General features: G+C 35.3%; 1 protein-coding gene across 14 annotated transcripts in view; it reads right to left on the bottom strand.

Annotated features, from left to right (window-relative positions):
• PHKB (phosphorylase kinase regulatory subunit beta) overlaps positions 1–22,274 on the bottom strand; it is a 70,069-nt gene that overhangs the window by 36,822 nt on the left and 10,973 nt on the right. For all 14 annotated transcript variants that reach the window (XM_077786319.2, XM_077786320.2, XM_085589554.1 and 11 more), the window contains 9 exons: positions 21,939–22,038; positions 20,126–20,233; positions 18,141–18,221; positions 14,534–14,649; positions 8,561–8,624; positions 5,866–5,961; positions 4,074–4,271; positions 3,438–3,495; positions 1,458–1,535 (listed from right to left, as the gene is read on the bottom strand). In XM_077786319.2, the coding sequence (XP_077642445.1) occupies positions 1,458–1,535; positions 3,438–3,495; positions 4,074–4,271; positions 5,866–5,961; positions 8,561–8,624; positions 14,534–14,649; positions 18,141–18,221; positions 20,126–20,233; positions 21,939–22,038 (899 nt within the window). The remainder of the gene's footprint in view (positions 1–1,457; positions 1,536–3,437; positions 3,496–4,073; positions 4,272–5,865; positions 5,962–8,560; positions 8,625–14,533; positions 14,650–18,140; positions 18,222–20,125; positions 20,234–21,938; positions 22,039–22,274) is intronic.

Raw genomic sequence — 22,274 nt, 5'->3', positions numbered from 1 at the left:
ATTTATCAAATGTTTAAAATGTGCACTTGAATCTTGAAACATCATGAAACAAAATGGCATAACTTCTCTACTAGAAGATACATACCTTATATCTAGAATTATGCCCCAGGTATTGCTGATCATTGTAAACTTAATTTCAGAACTTTTTAAGTGGACATGCATCAGGAATTTAGAGACATGATTACAAATTACTGACCTAATTATAGGAAATTGAAAAGCAAATTAATATGCTTCCTGCATAATTAAATTCTACCTTAATATTGCTCTACTCTTGAACTAACTTGGATGAAGAACAGGTGATAAACAGAATAAAGTTGTAGTGTCTTACTATTTGCCTAGAAAAAAAACCAAATTACTGGGAAGAAGCAGAGAAAAAATGGAAAAGCAACAGTTATTAGAGATATTAGGTTCAAATGAATAAGGCACCAAAACACGCCCAGAAATTTTAAAATGTGACATTTGTGATGACATGCAACAAAAGGAACCACAAGATTAATTTAGTGTCCATGAACCTTCACATACTCATTATTAATCAGAAAAAAGACACAACCAGCAAGAAAAAAATGCTACATAATACAAATTTGGTATGGGAATGTTTAACTGCCTTACAGAAATTAGTTCACTTCAAAAAGTTTAAAGAACAAGGCATATTCTGCAGGCACTTGTGTAACTGTACCACAGATGTAAGAACAGGTGACTAAAATGCTGAGTTTTAAAATTGGATTGTTCTGTTCTCAGGCCATTTCTTTTCCTCCTACTCAAACTTATGGCCTTTTTCTTTTTTTGACTGAATTTTGGATGGCTGTGCCTGTAGGCCACCACTAGCATTGTCTGCAGTAGCAAAAAAATTCTGAAGTTCCAAATTTAAATAAGAGCACATTTATAATAAATTGATTATGTAGCCACTTTCCCAGCTCTAAGCTAGAAGCGATTCCATATGCATATACCAAATTATTTTTTAAAGCCTGCAAAATTAAGTGACAATGAATGATGAGAGTAATTCTCAACTGAGTACAGGTAGGACATCAAAACAACCTGACTGCTGGTAGTGAATATTTGTTAATATTTGCCTGAAAAGTAGAAGTGAAACTTAGTAAACAATGAAGCAGAGGTGAAGAAGGAGAGGAACCAGTAGGCACAGTGTAAATCTTACTTTAAGATCGCATAAATTGTGATAATAAAAGTAACATTTTTCTGGAAAAATGTTACTTTTATTATCACAGTTTATGATGCAATATATCTACAGAAAAGAGGTTATTTTAGAATTAGTATTTTTTCACCAGGAAAAAATGATGTTCTTACATCAAAAAAATGTTGATGTTCTTTCTTCTCATTTGCTCTGACCACAATATACATTAGGAAAGTAATTAATACATTAATAGGAATGTCAGGATTTTTACAATTTCAGGTCAATAAAAAGCTACAATTGTTTCAGAAGAACAATTTTCAGATAATACCTTCAGATGTATATTGAAGCAAAGGGTCCAAGAGATCCTGATACTCCTTTACTTGTGTAGGGTTTCCTCTAAAAATACCTAAAAATAACCAAAAAATAATTGATTCAATGGAAGAAATAATTTTTCCATGACCTCAAGGTTCATAAAAGAGAAAGAAAAAAAAAATCCAGTGTTTACTTTTCAAAACTAAATATTAAGTGCCTACACACTAAATAGATAATGAAAAAGAAAAGACTGAGCTGTAGATCAAAACAGTCAACTCCCTCATGCTGCTTTTGGGGAGACACAGGTATATGTAGCACTACCAGTCCTTTAGAAGTTGTTCTAGCAGAACTTTCCAAGACATATCTGATGAATATTAACATGAGTAATGTTCAGTTCATGGAAAGTTCTTAAATGAAAATATATATTAACAATAGAAAACCCATTTCTGTTCATCAGAGAAAAAACTGATCTATTTGACAAGCAAGGTGATGTTTTAAAGTAGAATATTTTTTAATATTCAATAGGGAATGAGCTAGATGAAAACTTGGCATTATACATCTTATATTAATACACCCTTCTTCAACCACCAATTTTTTTTTCTTTCCATGACTCTTCAACACTCCATCCAAACCCAAAGCTTGACTAGTATTGCTCACCACATTTTCAAATCTTCCTGAGTATATATACAGAAATATTTACAGTTAAGAGACACAAATGCAATCAAAGTTTGCACACAAAGGTGCGTTTCAAGTGACACACTGAGCATTTCAAAACACTCAAGGATACTCCTGACATAGCAGCAACCTCTGCTCCTCCCACATCCTTAACTTCTTGCCATTGCTGTGTATACACTTCAGACTTTGCATTAAGGAAACTTGTGGATTTGGAGATATTTGCACAAAATCTACTAACAGAATTGTTCTATTTCCTAAAAGTGTGGTCCAGGCAAAAAGGACAAGGACAGTATGTGCACAGTATGTAATTTTTAGGGCTTTTTGGATACAAGAAGCATAAAATGCTTATTCTGTTATTTTGTTAGCCTCAGTTGAAGATTACCATCTTTTTGTTCTCAAAACTGCAAGTGGGCAGCATTAAATGTCAGTGCTTTTCTCCTCAGTTTTGGGCCTCACTCTTTGAAAAATGTCAAACATTTCTTTAGAAATACCAGTTGTGAAACCTTATTATATCTTCAAACACAGTATTTTAATCTGTGGGTGGCCGCAGAGGAGTTGGGGCTGATGGCAGATTTCTGTGCCCCTCACTGTCTTTATCTGAAAACTATTCAATGTGCTACAGGAGAAAGAAAAGATGGACAGATTTTAATCCATTTAAAACTATTTTTGACAATTGTAACCCTACTCATGTCCTTATTCAGACTTCTGTTCTATGCAAGTTCTAGCTTCCATCCTGAGACCACCCCTTGAACTTTGGTGTGTCTCCTGTCCTCACATCAAGACTGAGGTAATGTCATTTTTGTTGGCTTTGTTTTGATTTTTAAATTTTGTTTTATTATTCAATCAGACTGACCACGTGAAAAATCGTGGCTGGAAGGAAACAAAACCTTTCCTGGTTCCCCTTCCCTTCTGAATTCTGATTCAATTGCCACACAATGCTCAACTTGAGAAGCCCTGGTTCACACTGAGTGTGGCAGTTTATTCTCCCTCCCTTTTTTCTTTCCTGTGCTGCTGCTAAGTTCTGATACATCTGAAAGTTTTTCAGGCTTAAAAGGCAATGCAGGACAATGCCACAGACTGAGGCTTTTAACAAACCCTTACTAAGTTATATTCTAAAAAAAGTTCACATTAGAAATGCTGAAATATAGAGGGTTGAGATGCTTGGGGTTTTGTAACCCAGGAGGCAGACCTCTCAATGAGATATTTTGTGTCACTGCATTATGGTTTATTTTGGCAGGACAGAAAAATAATTTTGTATCTTTCCTCTAAAAGCTCATTTCTCTTACGCTTTTAAGGAACAGGAATGTAAAGCTATACTTACCATCAATTATCATGAAAATAAAAAAAAGAGGAAATTCACACTCAATGCCATCAAAAAGCTGCAAAGAAGAAAAATTCATCAGACGTTTCATAATTTTCATTTAAGTAAATATATATCTGAATAATCCTGCAGAGTAATTTCTTAGCAACAAAAGACAAACACAAATGCAAAAATATTTTAGCGAATTTAGTATCACTTAATTCTATGGGTACTTTAACTGTGCCTTTATATATGCTGTGGCTCATCCTCAAGCAGAATATTTAAATAATCTACTTTTCATTTTTCAGAGAGAAACTAAGGGGCAAAATATAAATTTTCATTTAGATAACCTTAACTGATAAATACTGTGATCAAAAGCAAAATTGTTTTCCACACACTCAGACTGTAGTCATCTGTGAAATTAAGTGAAATGATAAATAATTTCCTTATTTGTTATGTGAAATCAACTGTACCCTAAATGCAAATGAAAGCACATTCATTACAAAACAACCCAATGACTCAATGCTGACTTAGCAGACTCTGAAAACTGCACATGCAAATTACAGAAGGCATCTCCTTGCCTTGGAGGCTTTAGGAAGCCCAGTGCAATAGTGACTGCAGCAGCTGGAGGGGTGTCAGGGTGGGGCAGGGCTGTACCTTGATTTCTGCTGGTTTATAGTAACGCCGTGTCCTGTCCTCCAGCGCCGTCCTGTACCCGTCCCTCAGAAACCTCTTAAACCCATATTTGCCTTTCAACTTCCTAATAATTTTATCTAGTGTTTGACCAAACAGAACCTCATCATCCAAAGCAAACCCAGGATAACTAAGGCATGGCAGAAGAGCTGCATCAGTATTCTGTAGGAGAGGGAGAAATAGGACATTACAAATTTAATTAGATCCCTGACAACTATTTGATCCACAGACAGAGAGTGTTTAACTTACTAAGTGAAATATACATTTGGAACATTATCTTATCAAAATCATAGTCCTAATACAGGAAAATAGTGTGCAAAATAAGACTTCTTAGGAAGCATCAGGATAAACAACCAACCAAATGTGCAGATATACAATTTAAAAGATAACACATTTAACTCAGAATGTCACCTGTTTTGCAGCTGATAATATGCAGGCACAATTGAAAACATATAAAACTTTGTGCTTCAGGATTTTTTTGTGTGTTTTTAAAATACATTCTCCAGATTATTCCTGGAGGAAATTTGAGTGCTATATGCTCAAAAAGAAGCACATGTATTGCATAAAGGTGCAATGCTGAGAAGTACCCATTATTAATCATAATTTATGAACAGCTTTTTCAGAAATATTCTTAGGGCGATGGAACAAAAAAAGCCTATCTGATTTACAATTAGGAAGATAAGGGGATAATTCCAGGAAAAAATATGAAACCTTCTCAGGAACCGTGTGGGTCTCTTATGAATTAAAAACACTAGAAAAATTACTAACTAGTGCATCACCTCTACAGGTAAGCTTCCAGAAACACACAGAAAAGTATAATTTTTCTGCCGATATAGTCAAGATATTTAACTATTTAAAATTTCAACCAATATGACTGACACAAACCCAACATCGGTAGAAAACAACACAAAGATTTATATGGAATAAATTATAAAATCAGCTCCTGTTGGAATATTTCAAGTCTCCCGCAAATAACAAACAGCAAGAGTTCTAAAAGACCATTTGACTATAAAAAAAGTAGCTGACAGTGCCTTTTATTTTAATTATCCAGCAGTACAACTCAGCTATAATTCTTCTACACAATAAGTAAACTATTAATGTTTAAGATTAATAGCCTGTTTCATGAACAAAACTGCTATTATATTCCAGAATAAATAAAAAAGCAGAACCCTATTATCACTCATTTTAAATTACTGATTCCCTAACACCAAATTTACCTTTGATGCTGAGACTGAAATAGATGTTTTTTTAACTAATCTATATTTATGTCATTTAGATTTACTCACTAAGGAAATACATTTGTAACGGTAGTTTATAACAACAAGAAATTGTTCATATTCAGCACTTTATGATAAGCCAAGCTTAAAGGCTTTTTTTTCTAAACAAAAGAAAGAATTAAAGCTAAAACAAAGGGTTTCAAAAGTGCAGAGACAGTGTGTAGTGGAAACTAGGCCAAAAGAAAAACAAATCCCCAAAGCTGCAAATAAGTTATTTCAAATTTTATTTTAAAGTTGTCTGGAAAGCTAGCAAGAGGTTACCATTTTAATCTAAGTATTATAAACATAAAGAACACCATTGCAATTCCTGTTCAGAAAAACAACTACACCACAGTAACACTTAAAAAGCAAAAATGTAACACCTTCCCAGCAAATTTCACATTTATCAAGCAGATCAGAACATCTATAATACAACTAAGAACTCATATCCACTCGTTTCCTCCACACTCTGTTGGGGTGAACTTCTTTTAATGACTTACATGAGACCTTGACTCCCGGGGCAGCAAGGAGCACAGGGTTTGCCTGTTCCGGTTATGGGCATCAAAATCCACAAATATGACAGACCAAGAGCAGCCCTGTGAACACAATGTTGCATTTGTTTAAGGCAAAGGGAATAAGCTTAGTGCATCCTGCTGAAACTCACTGGTTCTGTGTTTAATTTAGTTATGTTGTCATTGTGTGGTAGCTGAAAATTTTAATCAGAAAACACAGCACATTATCAAGTCAAAAATATTTTGGTTTTTAAATATAATGAAGTCTAGCCAAAATTAGATGGCTTTTTCACTGATTAGTAATTATATGAATCATTCAAGCTATTAACTCTTCTATTAACACTTGAAAAATGAGGCCTGTATTAAGGACGAATAAAAAAGAGTAGTTGTTCTTCCCTGTGAACACAGGAAATGTTCAAAACAGTGATGCTGAATATTTCATTACAAGTCAGTTAGAATACAAACAATTGGATATTCAGCACAGGTACTGCTTTGGAAAAGGACCTTCATAGCAAATAAAAATGGCCTGGTTTTCAGTTATTGTAAGGTCTACATTATCAACATCCACTCCTTGGTAAAATCTACTTCCTAATAAATTCAGTAATTTTACACTATATTTCTCTGTCAACTTCTTGATACTTTCTGAAACACTAAAGAAAATTCCCCTGGCTGAGAGAGAGTTTAAACAGAATCAATAGCATTTAGAACTATTATCAGTAGGTAACTTCTTGCAAATTCAGCTTTGTTAATGAACAGATATCTCTATATATGTTGCAACTGATAATCTCAGGATCACTCCCCCACTGGAAGACACAGACATTGTGAATTCATTCCACTAATGGTCATAAATCCCAGAAATTTTCATAAATCCACCAAATTTCTCCTAAACAGCAGTCAGTTTCTTTGGTATACTACGTTCCTAGAAAGACTGCTCCAGAGCCCACCATTCTAATGATTAAAAACTTTAATTTCCAGTGAAATTACTACATAAATACCTCACCATTCTTCTTTGTGTGCCAGTGCCACTACCCACTGAGATGCTTCTCCAGAATTTTGTTCTTACTTACACTTTACTGCACTCTAATTATATATAGTTATCCAAAAAATACACAGCTTTTGCTTTACTAGGGAGAACAAAACCCTAAACAATTTTTTCCACTGTCCTCATGGAAAACAATCTGAGTTATTCTAGCAAGATATACACTGACCAGTGCTGCAATAAGAATGTACACAAATGGTCACATTGACTTTGATTGTTTTAACTTTCTTCTTAATCCAGATTCTGATTATTCACAGTTCTCAAAACTCACCTACAAACTCTGAACACAACCTGCCTACACGTGCAGTTCCAAAGTCTATGCTGCAGGGAAGGATTCTCTGGGGATTCAGGGGCAGATTCATTTGCATTTTCTAAACCCACAAGCATCTTGTCTGACAAATGAAACATTTTTCACTTCTCTAAAGACTATAAGCTTCTGAAGTAAGAACACCTTACAGAGACTTGATTTATGAAAAAAACAATTAAAATTGTTTTTGCTCAACCCAATAGAGGGCATGCAGCTCATACACAAACAACTCTGCCCAGGTCAGCCTTTAATGTGTTCCTCTTGCTGTGAGCACTGCTCCCCCAGCAGTGATTTCTGCAGGTTGTACCTGTGCAGCTGCAGGTACAAACAAGTCTCTAGAGGGGCTCAAGGGGATTTCTCAAAGCCATGGGAACACAGCTGGAGCTAAGCACAAAGGCAAACTCTGCACAGACTGAAGGTCAAAATGGGTTCTGTTAATGCCAACTACTGATCTTGGAAAGAAACTCACAAAGTATTTAAATGGGTCTTGCTTCAGCAATTTATTCATCCTTTTCAGAATTCAGAAAAAAAATTGAAAAAAACCTTAACAGCCACATTTACTGGTGCTTTAAACTGTTGGGAAGGTAAAAATTACAGATAAATGTTATTTCTGAAAGAATAACAATGAATGTACAATGTCTGATCATTATTGAACATCCTTACTACCTCCTAGTTCTGAACACGACATCAGCTTTTAAAATGTATGGCATCTCTCTTCCATAGATACATTTTCTAAACCATTAATTTGGAAGAGTACTCTTTTATTTTAGCTACAGACTACTCTAGGTATAGCACCAAAGAGAAAGATGCACATAGAAGGGGAATGAATACACAGCAGATAAAAAAGTCTCAGAAAAGGCTTGGTTCCCTAATTGAGCCAAGCCACATAAAGGATGAGAAAAGACTTTATAGATGTGCAACACACTGAAATTAAAAACAGTAAAAAAGTGGGATTATAGAAAAGCAGTTTGTTCAAAGTCTTGATCAAAAGCCACCTGAAGGAAGCAGACAAAAGGAAGGTAATGCTTGAAGGTGGAGGTATATTCTAGTGTCAGCAACAGATACAGTTCTGAAGGAAAAAAATATTTTGGCAACAAAACTCTTTTTCAGACTAAGCTACAACCACTTTAGAATTTTTCTAAGGAAAAATCCCAAGATGTGATAGAAAGGGCACTAATAATTTTATCAGATAAATTCTGTACCTGAAACAGCAGCAACCAACTTTCTTTAAAGCTGGAATCTAAAAAACTGTGCTAGATACTTCTCAATATCCTCTGATCCACTCTGTAAATCATTATTCCTAACAAAAAAGGAGGGAAAATAAACACTTCTGTTACCTGATTTCCAAAGAGATTGAAACCATTAATTGCTTCTAAAGCTGCTTTGGCCAGTCCCACGGAGCTGAGGAGAAAGCAAAACAAAAACCCAGAGGTATCACAACTGAAGCCCAGGCTAAAATTTCACACACTTGACAGCTTTCAGTACCATGATCTTTTCTTGATTTGAATTTTATGCTTAACCTTTATGTTACTAAAATGATGATGCAGCAGATTTGGGGTTGTTTTGGTGGCATTTTGTTTTTTTTTCTCTGAAGTACCACTCAGCATTTTGTCTTCAAATGTCAGAGACCATCTCAATAGAGCTTCTGTTCTCACCTTGCTATCAGATATTGGCATTATGCATTTCAAGGCCTCGCTAATAACAGAGAGACAAAAGATTTAATTCAGCACAATTTTTCAAACCAGCTCTCAAGCATTAAACTTTAAAAGACTGATTTCTAGCTTTCAATATAATAAAAGAGCTCATCAATCTGAATTCACAACAGAAGGATTTTTGTACGTCAACCATATAGTGGCACATCCATCACAAAGAAAACATGACCCAGAAATTCCATCAACAAGACTTCAAGTTAGCACTCACATTTTAAGACACTATGGATTAAAATCACTAGTAATTATATAAGTTAATAATTAAAATTCTATATTAAAATTATTTATTAATCATTATGTAAATGCCACAGTACAAATAAAATATACATTTTAACAAAGTCTTTTCATTTAAAAAGTGTAGTTTTCTATTTTCCTTGTGATTATTACAAAATAAAAGTGAAGAAGCATTCTTCTCCTTTCAGTTTCACTCCTCTCTTTTTCTCAGTTTGAAAGAACACATAATTATAGATAGGCCAACTTTACTTATGTCCATTCAACTGAGGTAAGGAACTAGAGCATTAACATACACATGAAACACCACATTCTTTGCATGTTGATTCCAAAATTCCAGACATTACGGTCACAGGGCACCTAAAAGTGAAATGTTAGAGGAGCTATTTCCCAACAGTGCCAGAGTTCACAAAGAAAGTGAAACAGCCCCAGGTTTGTGACACTTCTGTTGAATGCAAACACTCAGGTAGGGACAGGCCTTAGCTCTGCCTCTCAGTGGGGACAGACAAGTGCAGGGCTGGGAATACCCCAGAGGTCCAGCTCATTAAACACCTTTTACATTCTCTTAAGCAATCTGGTAAAACAGACTTGGAGCATCCACTGAAACAAAGCCTAGTTTACTCTGTTTATAAAATTAATTAATGAAACACTGAGTTATAATAAATATTCAGATAATAAGCACTAACACTTCCCCCACATCTATACAGAGGAGTTGTGACTGTGCTGACAAACAACTTCATCATCTAGTGCCCCACCAAAAAATTTATAGCCATTAAATTGGCAGAAATCTGCAAACAGGGACTGTGCTTTAATCTTTATTTTTCTATACTCCATGCAGAATGCTGGCATAGAAGCAAACATTTTACCTTACTCTAAATAAACTGAATTTTACTATCTATTATTGTAAAATATGAAATTTCAAATTATTATTAACAAATCCATATTTTAAATATGTCGTCTAATTATGACTACACGGAAAATATTGAATAATTCAATGTAGTTACAGAATTTTGTTTTTTAAGTATTATTTTACCTGTGTTGGTTCTAATATTAGAAATACTTTAGACTGATTTCACACTTTATCATTTATAAACCCCCATACTCCTTTCTTAAATATTGCCAGAAATAATACTCCTGGGTTTCAATTCTAATTGTTCAACAAGAGAAGGCTGACCAGCTTAACCACAGCCTGCTCTGAGCAGCTGCCTCTGCTTGATGTCTTCTGATGCTGAAAGCTTTTAGAGCTGGAGAATGAGAAGAAGAAATAAACTGACTCAGAAGAATTGGGAATGTAATTATTTTTCTGGCTTTGTTTCAAATACTTAAAACAAAAAAAGTAATTGTTCTAAAAATTGTTTTATTCTAATTATCACCTAGCTATTGATCAAATAAATCTGTATGATGACTCAGAACAGAACTTTTCAGAGGAATTCAGTGTTATCAAACTGCATATACAGAAGGTAAAAATCAGAGCAATCCTGCACACTGAAGGCTGTATAACATGTTAAAATCTCGTATTTTCTTTTCAAGTAACAGTCCTAATATCAACATGATATATTTTCAGAGTGAGAAAAAAGTTACTGCTAAAAGATAAAGAAGTAATAAATGTTCAATTGGTATTCAGATAACATAAAACTACTCCATCTGTCTACATAATAGGATGATACTGTTTGAATGAAATTCAAGGCAAACATGTATTCCTTCCTTGAAATCATCTCTACTTTGCAGACTCAGTCATTATTCTACAGTAAGACTAATTTAGTAATTTACTGTAATTTATCAGCGTTTTTCTACCTCTAGTTATTGAAAGCCCTTGGAGACTTCATTACTCTCACAATTATGTGCTAGTGACCATATAAACATCCCAACATTTTCAATCACTCTCTCAGCACAAACACAAGTACTACTCAGATTATCCAAAGTTTTATGAGTAAATGACAGGAGGAAGTCCTTTAAAAGAAAAAAGAAGTCTGTGAAGAGCCTTTGTATCAAGTGTGCCTTTACAAGAGCGAACAATCACAGCACAGCACACTTCAGGACTGTGATCACACTTCACACTCGTTTCTTTCCTACTGATTAATGCCTTCCTGTTGGGAAAATTGCTAAAGAGGTTCTGTTATAAACATTATGCTTGTGTCTTTGTATAGAAAATACATTCCTCATACTCTACAATTTAGTAACAAAAGAAATTGTGTGTCTTAACAGAATTAATTAATGGCAAAATGTATTTTAATAAATGTGTTCCTTCTTCAACTCACTAAGCCACTATGAACAAACTGTACTGACCTGTGGGACTCTGTCTGGAGAAAAAGGTGTTTACTAGGAGATGGGCCCAAAATAAAACCAAACCCTCTTAAAATATGCCTCTAAAAATTTCACAGGATCATGAAGTCATTGGCCAGAAGGGACATATGGAAACTCATCTAGGCCAACACAAAACCTCACTTGAAGTCCAATATCAAACCAAGACCAATTTAAGTAAACCACAACCTATACTAGATGAGTCTCACAAATCTCCAAGAACGGAGATTCTGCTTTGAGCATTTTGCTCTTTCCTTCTCTGTGCTTCAAATGAAAAGGCTTTTTCTTAATGTCCCCACTGAACTTTACCAGGTGCAATCCTTAAACCTTATTGGAGCTGCCAATTATTTTAATGTGTCAAGGATTATCAAGAGCAGCCTTGCAAACATGATGCCATTGAGTAACATTTGACCTTGAGCCATATTTAGGGCAGGGGAAGATGAGACTAATCTAGAGAAACCACTTCCAGCTTGCTAAAAGAGATTTAGTGAACACACTTAAACAACATCCATAATTCTTATTCATTTTTAATTGTTGGATTCAACCCCTCAGTAAAATACCTAAGGGCAAATACTAAAATTTGCATATTTTTAGCAATTGTAAATCAAAATACACCTAGAAGTGTATCCACCCTTAATCCTCCTCCTGTTCAATTTCTTGCCTCCATCTGAATGCTCTGAATTTCAACTGGAACATCAAGCACCACAGAGGACGTGAAAAATAAGCAAATGAGAAAAAAATTCTACATCACTAATAATTTTGTAAGTATATAAGCCAAAAAAGAACAAGGAAGGACAGCACTATAGCAATGTGCTATATACTCCAGAGGAGAACAAGACCCAGGCCCTGCAGCTCCAGATTTGGAATATGAGGATGCTGCACTTTGGCAATTTCCTAATTCTCAGGGTACATATGGGAGGTGTCAGAGGCACTTTGCACAGCGACTCAGCAGATGCCTGCAGAGCAGCTGCATCAAATGGCTACAGGACAAATTAATTTTTGTCAAGTTCAGCTGTATGGGAAGGGATCACACTACAATAAAAGCTGGTACAAATCTTGCCTTTGAACCAATAAAAGACATCAATTTGCATACATCAGTGAAGACGTGCTCCACAGAGTGTTCTGCTATTCATCATTTATCAGAAGTGTTTGGAGCTGTACTAAGAGAAAATACCGAGGCTGTGAAGGCTTAAAATATCTGCATCTTTTAACATAGGCCATAATGTGCAGCTATTATTCACACACTGTATAATATTTTCTTTGAACAGAAAGCCTCTTTCAATAAAATACAAGAATTACCTACTCATTCTGAAAGCAAACACAGCCTGTATGGAGACTTCCATCACAGACTTTAAGGGTCAGGAGTGCACCATCCTTAACACTGACCCTGAAGAGAGCACTTTGGGGCTCATAGAAGACCCACATACATAATTTGTGAGTAGACCTCATATTCATAATTGCTTCATCAATTTAAAACAAAAGGGGTTTTATAGCTCTCTTTGGTAGATACAATTGGAACATAAAGTATAAAGAATATTTCAGTGCAACCAGGGCTTTCCCCAATAATATCTAAAAATGTCTTTTGATGCATGTTGCCCTTCCATTTTTCCTGATTTATGAGACCCAGGGAAATTGCCTACCAGCTTTCTATAGTGAAGGAGAGTATCCACATGTACACAAAGAATGATAAATAGAGGCAATACTTGTTTCTGATGACCAAAGTCTACTTCTTGCATTAGGACCAAAATACGTGCTTCCCATTATGCTAGCTCAATGATCTGTTAGATTGGCCCAGTCCATCTCACAAAACTTTACACTTAGAAAAACCAACCTATAAATGTCATTCTAGATTAAGACAAAACAATATGCCCATTTCCATCTGTTTAAAAGATGCTCAGTTTTCCCTGAAGAAAATTCACATATTGAATAACCAGAATGCTGCAAACAGGAGACACTGGAGTTTCAGTGTTCCTTTTGCACATTTCTACAAGGTGAGATGTGGAAAGAAGCATTTGTTTCTTTATGTAGTCATGTAGCTCATGTAGTCTGGCATTTGACAATTTTACAGACAGAGTAGGAGAAAAGAAAATCAGCAAAGTCATAAAGCAGATTATATAACAACTTGAATTTTGTTTGTTTTTGTTTTCATATTGATAAAAAGGTTCTATAAAAACCCTGGGAAAAAACCCTACATTAAGAGTATTACTGAAAGGATACGTAATTATATCTATAGGTTAAAATATACATGCTTGCATGTGGGCTAAGAAAAATAATTCATTCTCAAAAGACAAGACAGATTTCTTTGGCAATACTGAAGATTGTAAAAAATGTGTATTCCTTGCAAGCCCTTGATAATAAGGATGATCAATAATGTTTTTCAAATCCAAAGATATCCAACCTATATCCATTTTTATGATTAATAAAACCTCAGAAGACAAAAAATGAAGAAAACAATAGTAACACTAGGAAAATCAAGTTGTCAGATTACAGATTTGATCCTTCAAGGCAGAAAGCACATGAGTGATTTCACTGAGGTGAGCAGGACACCTGCAGCGTTAAAATGCTACCAGCATTGCTCCCTGTCCCTGACAGGGCTCAGAACTTGCAGCATCTGAAGAACCTGGAAAAGAGCTTGGCACTAGGCTGCTCTCCAGTGTACAGCACCTTCTTCCCACCATAGCATAGAAGAGAAAATCTAAACTCATGATTCTACACCTGTTTAAAGCAGGATATTCCTAACCAGTTTTTTGAATATGATTCCAATCCCATTGCACATGCCTCAAGACGCTGAGCTGTTCTGAGCACAAGTTTCAGAATTATATACATGCAGCTGCACATAATTATTGGAATTTGAATACTTAAACAGCTAAGCATCCATGTGGTTATTTCAGCATGCATATCATGATGAAATAATCTTCACATTTTCCCAAAATACATCCCTCAGTCTTTAGAGAACCTAATTTAGTTCAAACGGTATTTTCATGCATTATTATTTTTAGCTCACCCCATTATGAATTCTTTTCATTCATTTACTTGCTTTGGCTAAAAGAGCTACATTTGCTCTCCTACCTTGAGTGCAGCTCTGGACTGCCATTGTTATATTTGCTGCCTCTTTCCCAGACACCAAAATCTGGTACCCGATAGGCTCTCTCCACACAAAACACCAGATTCTGGATGAAGGACACCTACAGGAAAAAAAAGTGAAGGAAATGAAGGCACATCTTTTCTGTTTTTTTTCCAAAAGACAAACTTGTTATTCCTGTAACTGTTCTTTCCATCCTTTTCTGTCTGATCTCAAAGGATGATGTTCCCAAGTTCAAATATTCTCTTTAAAACCAGTTTTTAATCACAATATGTTAAGAGCTGTCCCAACTGAGATGCCAATGTGAATTTATGCAGAAGTTGCAGCAAAGGCAGGGATAAAAATGATTTCATATTCAAGACACATATTTAAAGAGCTCCTAAAAGGTGCTATTTTGATCTTTTCAAAAAAAATCATCCTAATAACATCAGAAACCAAAACAAAATTAGAACACAGAAATCCTGGTGCTTTTTCTTGATTCATTTTAAGAGAACTGATATGCCAAAGTTCTATTAAATAAGCTCTAGATAATATATATTTATGCAGATTCAAACACATTCCTTTATAAATACAAATAAAACACTAAACCAATTTATTATAATTAAAATCTCTTCTTGGACCAACACATTTCAACTGAATACCAAAGTACTGGAAGGGTATTTTAAGGTATTTAAGATGTATTCAACTATAGCTAGGAACTTATTTAAACAGATAATTTTTCCTGATTTACACTATTGAAAGAGACATTTGGAGTTGCTTGACTGTAGAAAAATGAAATTGGGCTAAAGTTTTATAGCTCACTTTAAAGAGTCCACAGGTTAGAACTTTTGAGAAAATGTAACCAGAAGCACAAGATTTACACTGGTTCATCTCCAAAGCAGGGATTTCATCCCCTCATATCCAAATTATTCTAGGGGTTTGTGGAAAAGAAAATACTGCACTGGCTATAAACCCAACCATACTGAAGAACTACAGAGAAGGATCCACTTTGCTAAAAAGTGTTTTGGTTTTTTTTTAATGAGCTATGTAGCAAAACCCAAATCTTTTACTGAAAGATTGTATACGTTTCTTCTGTCTTTTTTCTCCATTTCTCTTTAAATTTTAAAAATTTACTATTTCAGATTTACTCTTTATATTTTTTTATTTACTCTTTTAGCTGATACCAGTCCACCACCAATGTTATAATTCTAGACACACTTGTCTCTATTTAATGTCTCTGCTAAATTTCCCTATGAAGAATACAAGAAAACCCTATGTCACTTCAACTATGCCCAGTATATTCATTCATCCCTGCAATTTAGCATTTGGTTGTACTAAAATGGACTTTCTCTGAATGAAGCCAGAACACCCAAATATTAAGAGTGTAGCTTTTCCCATGTCTATCAATAACTGAAATTTATAGGAAGGAGCAAATAGCACCACGTAGAACATATAACCTTACGGATTACTTTTTACCAGTGATGATGTTTGGAACACAGGGCAAAAAATGGTCCATTACAGACATTTTCTGACATTACCTAGGGTTTCCAAACAGCAGATTTACATCAAAAAAGCCATCAAATAGCTTGTTGTAAACCAAATCTTCAGAGAACAAATTATTCATATAACAGGCATGTAAATGCTATAACCAGTATCAATGCCATGGCACTTACAGAAATTATGGGTTGTGCCTTAAGCTTATTTATCCAAAACTGAGCATGTGGAGATGGAAGTGTAATAAAGAGTACACACCCAGCATGGATGCCTGCAAATACTCATGGTGCTGGATAATGTGTGGCTATCTGCTCTCATTCATACACTCACATAGTAATACACTGCTCTTTGCAGGGATGCAAAGATGCAATTAAATTAATTTTTCCACCACCAACAGATGAAAGCAGATGGTAACTCACTGACAGAGTTACACCCATAGATTCTTGACACCCATAGAGTTACAGCTGCCACACCTGCCATGGAGGGGCAGCATTGCCCCTAAAACCAAGAGCTCTGTGCACAAACATTCCCACAGCCAGTTTGGCAAACAGCGCCCATCTGCCAGCACCCAGCCCTCTGCTGCCAGTCTCCTGCAGCCAGTCTCCTGCAGCCAGCTCCCTGCACTCTGCAGCCTGCAGCCAGTCTCCTGCAGCAGCCCCTGCACCCTGCAGCCAGCCCCCTGCCTCCTGTGCTGCTCCTCCAAGGGGAAGGGCCTGAACCCCACCTGCCCTGGGGCATGGAGGAGGGACATCCAGCTGTGGGTTTGGGCAGCAGAGTGCCACATTGACACTGCCACCTCACCACTGCCACACCCAAGCCATGGCCACTGCCACCCGGCCACTGCCACATCCTCTGGACACACGGGAAACCTCAGACATTTGATCATCAGGTGGTGTTCAAAGATTCTGACAATTGCTGAAGCCACACAGAGCTCAAAAGAAAGTGCAGGTCTGTGGTAAAAAAAACTGAGTATGAATCTCCACAGTGCAGAGATTTAGAAGGGACAAGGAAGAGGAGAATAACCACTGACTGGAGAGTCTATCAACATGCACTTTTTCTGCAGAATCTGTAATTAAATGCAAACATCTGGAGGATAACACAAATTATATATCAAGCAAATTAAATGCTTAATTATATACATTTGCCTCCTCACAGATATAAAGGCAGTTCAGAGGAAATAATATAGGCCTATCATATGGTCTAAGAAAGAAAGAAGACATGTTGCAAAATTTAGTTTTCTAATTATGTAAAAAAATAGATTACTGAATATATATGTTATAGGAAAATAATGCAAATTCACTATTACTGGAAAAATCTGTCTTTTTTTTTAATAGTAGTACTGCAAGAACATTTTTAAGGCAATACAGCAGCAACTATCAAACAGAACAGGGTAAATTTAAACAAATCCAGATTAAGAAAATTGGAGAAAAAAAGAATTAAAAAAGTATATACATCTGTGCTTTCCATTCCAGTTTCAAAACATAACCTCATTTTAGAGCAGGCCAGCAGGTTGTCCTGATATGACTTGTACTCAAGCCAAGGCTATTATTATCTTACTTACAGAAGAGTTAACACTCTCTACAAACATCTCTTACTATGATATAAAATTCTTTTATTTTCTATTAAAGATATAGCAAAAATTCTTAGCACCCACAGAATCATATGTGTTTGAAGAAAGCCCTGTGGCTTCCCTGAAAATTAACCCCATTCTTTATTATAATGAATTTTCATTGGACAGGATGAACTGAGAGTTTAAAATAATGTGAAAAGTGAGAACATAAGTAGGAGTTAATTAATTAATTAGTTAATTAAGAAGTTAATGTAAGTAGTAGTTAAAGGTTCTAACAGACCTTTTAATTCTTGACATTGCAGCTATCAGAAATAGCAGAGAACTAGAAAACTTTCAATGTTGTGTTACATCTACTCTTTGCACACCTAACATGTTTTTAGCTATTATTTCACTATCCATTCAATCCGTTAATTTTTTTTGAGTTCCACTCAAAGCATAGAATACCTACAGTGTATTTTCAGAACAATTACTTTGCAGTAGATAATGAAATAAAACCCAGAAAAAAACCAAACAATTTGAAGCATGTTTTAGGACAGGAAATCAATTTGTACCTCATCTGTGTTGTAGATAATCTGCAGCCCCGAAGAGATCATCTCAACCAAGTAGAGGAGAAATAATGACACAGCATTGATCTAGAGTAATTAAACACATAAAGGAAACTATAATTAACTTTATGTTTATTGGAGTCATGCAAAAAAAATAAATGTGATATAATTCACTAACAAAAATGATCCCACTATAAAAGACTTCTGCTTCTTAAAAATGCCTGGATCTAATGATGTGGAAACAATCAATAGGAAAAGGTGGCACAAACAAGCATTGTCCTCTAGAATTTCTGATGTTTTATAATCTTTTAATTTCAAATTGTGCTAGGAAAATGCTCTTCCTTATGCACACTGCTTTGACCCACAGGAAAACAAGCTGTTTTCATATATGTTACATATATGACACGTTTACATATATGATAACTCACTTTAGTGAGTAGGTTACCAGAAAGGCAAGCAGTATATTGAATGGTGCACAGCACACCTAGAAAGCAAGTCACTTCTGCCCTGGTGGGAATTTTGGCATTATCAGCTGACAGGAGAATTACAACATTCAGATATGATCAGATATGTGAAAAACTATATTATTTAGTACCCATACACAGCATTTATTGTAAACAGTAATTATCTTCAGCAGCTGTACAGACGAGCATCATAATGTCAACTCACTGAGGAATCAAAGGAAACTGCTGGTTTGATTTTTATTACAGAACTTTCCTACACTTGAGAATTTGTACACCTTCAATAGAGAAATTAAGTTTATCATAGTATGAGGCATGAAACCACAATCCCATTACATGAAATTTAAAGAAACCATCTAGAAGAAAAAAAAGTGATTCTTATCTGGAACATAGCAGATCAAAAATTAGGTCCAAATTCTAAAAATCCATAAATATTTAAAGACAATTGACTACGGTGTCTTAATACAAACTGAAAAGCACCAAATACAGCAATAAGGGCTACATAATATATTCAATGTTTCCCAGCTGAGCCCTCTCAGTTACTCTGTATTCATGTCTCCACAGAGCTGAAAACCCTCTAATTTTTGAGGTATGCAGATGACAGATGGGAATGTGCATTTGTGTTTATGGGAAGGGTTGAGCTGCCACAAAAAACAGACTTTAAACTGTCATACAATGTTCCCCAGGTTCCCAAATTGTCTCCTCTTATAGATAAAACATGTGCCTTCTCAGGAAATTTCACATAGTCCAAAATGCTAACTTAAGATAACTCCATAAAGCATTTTCCCCAGAACATGCATTTTCTGAATCCAACACATTTACTGTACAAACTATTTAAGTAATACTGTCACCATGAAATGAAATAATCATCAACCCACTGTGTCAGTTCTGAATAATTTGACTAGCAATTTCTGAGCTAAAAGATGTGTGCAGACTTATGGAATGCAAAATAACAAGATCATGAAAGCAAAGGTGGGTCTGAAAGTAAAGAGAATGGGAAATAAAAGGAGTAAAGATTAAAACTCTGGAAAATGAGAGACAATAAAACAATCAGTTATGCATAAGTCTGACTAGGAACCACTATGCAAAGCAGTGAACAGTTCCTAACTGTTGTCAGTGTACATTAAATGAAGGAAAATTGCTCCAAATTATGGAAAATTAAACTGAAAATATCCACCATAAGATTACACTAAATCTTTCACTTTCCTTACTACAACATTTTTTTGCCAGGATTATTTATTGACAGCCATCTGTTGGTTTCAAAAAGAAGCAACTTTGTAAACAACCAACCATCTACCTCTGCAATCTCAGTTATTTCAGTACCTTCTGACCAAAACATACCATTCAGTTATGTTTCGAAACACTCTGTCTTTTCAGCAGAAGATGAAAAAAACAACTAACTCATTTTACAACACACAGCACATCTAACATAAATCTAACCAAACTGAGACAGCTGCATTATGGAAGAATGAAGACAATATTATTAAAAAATCAACCAAATTTAGATTTACAACAATATGGATGTGTTACCTGAAGGTGACCATACTCCTCATGTGAAAAGACCTCATCTCCAGTCTGTGCACTGAACACAGAATGCAGACATGCAGATGGTTTGGGGTCTTGTTTAAATTTCTGAACCTAAAGATGAATGAAAGGCAAAACATAAAAGCAAAGGCAGTAATTTCACTATGTTTGGCAACCACAAATTCACCATATACCTTATTTTAAATTATTATTACTATTGTTATTATTACCAAATAAAAAAAATTTCTTGATCTGACCACTATGTAAACCTTATAATCAAGCGTCTTCTCAGAACAATTAATTAACAAATAGCTGGTAATTAAATTAAATCAATCTGTAACTCTTCAAGTCATGCTTTCCTCTCCAACAAATTTTACAATTTTCTAATCATCATTGCCAGTACCTGATCCACATTTCACAGTGTTTTCAACACTGATGCTACTTTCATAAGATTTTCTTCTCTACCAATGAAACACAGCTCATGCCTCAGAACAAGCAAACAAGTACTATATTGTGGAATCTACTACACAAATACATTAAATATACTTCAGGTCATGATTCATATGTTAATTGGCAATAGAATGCAACAGCTGCATTTTTGCTAAAAGCAGCAGCATTTGCTCAAGTCACACCTTGAGCAGATATAACTCATTACTAAAAAATATCTTTTACATGAGGCCACACAAAGTCTCTCAGAATAAAGTCCAGCTTGACTTCTGTCTGTTGGCTATCAGAAACTGTTTATTTCTACACTGTAGGAAAAGCATCTATAGAAAACAAAACCAGACAAGCAGTGTGCCAGCAGTGGGACACCTCTCTTAATTTAATGCTTGTTATTCTTATCTGGTACTCTTCATCCCCAAAACAAGCGACTGCACATCAAAGAGAAAAACAACAGCTCAAATGTAACAAGATTTAATTTAGGTCAGGATCATTTAAAGATACGAGATCCACCCCCCCAGAAAATATAGGTCAGCATAGCTAAAAGTGGCAATACAATACTTGCTCATTGTTATTGTTACTGATACTACATACCTGTGGACTTCTCATTTCAGTTTGTGTGCTCAGCTGTGAGGGAAGCTATGAACTTTCATGAAAACTATTTCTAATAACAGTTAAAAATCAGTGAACTGAAACTTAAAGTAACCACATGGAATATAAGTATTTAACTACTTCTAGATCCACTGCTGACCACTATGCAAAATTTATCCACCACACCCAATTTTATTAAGAAGTCCTGAATATTCATAGTATATTCACAAGAGAATTAAGGGCTGAATAAATCAACTGTATTGCAACATAAGTAGACTGCTCTGTTTCCTTACTCATTTTGGAAATGTGTGCCCATTTTGGAAATGAAGTTATGTCATTAAGTAAAATACTGCTGGAAAATGTCTGCTAAAGAAACCAAACAAAAAATCAAAATTATCATCTAGGTAAGGAGAACAACTGCAAACACAATAACCAAGGTAGCAGTGCAAAGAAAACTCTCCAGCCCTAACAAAAAGTAGTTCTACATATTTTCATTTAATCACTATAAAAAGACTTAAAACCCCCCACAAGTACTAATGGTGTAATATTTAAATGGGACAAATAACTGCAAAATGAACACAAAGAAGTTTCAAGTGTACCCTGCACTTTCCTACCCAAAATGCTCACATCTTCTACTGCCTAAAACGATGCTGCAACAACAACGAAGCAGCTGTTCTGAGCTGGGGCACCCCAACACTGTGGATTTGATGTGTATTTAGGATTTGTTTCCCCAGGTTAATGAATCCCTGTGAGTGAGGCGAGTGCTGTGTCTGCAGCGCAGTTTTACCTTATCGGCCTGGCGCATGTAGCAGTAGAGAATTCCTCTCATGCACTTTATGGCAGAATGCTCCAGCTCATGGGTCCTTCCCTTGTCATCATCAATGCGCCTGGGTGAGAGAGATAACTCATAAAACAAATTGCAAATGCATTAGTGGGGGGAAGAAAAAAGAATTCATGCTTTGGAATATTAAGTATTTAACTAACGCTGTTGCATAGTGATGCCCTCACTCATATCAATATATTTACATCCCTAGTCATCATTTCTCATTAAAAATAATAAAAATAATAAAAGGGGTTTTGTCTGGCAACTTACACAAGCGTTCCTCTTTCAAAATTTAAGAAT

This window comes from Lonchura striata, chromosome 11 (assembly GCF_050655825.1).
Source record: "Lonchura striata isolate lonStrDom1 chromosome 11, ASM5065582v1, whole genome shotgun sequence".
Lineage (NCBI taxonomy): Eukaryota > Metazoa > Chordata > Aves > Passeriformes > Estrildidae > Lonchura > Lonchura striata.
This window is presented reverse-complemented; position numbering and strand designations above follow the sequence as displayed.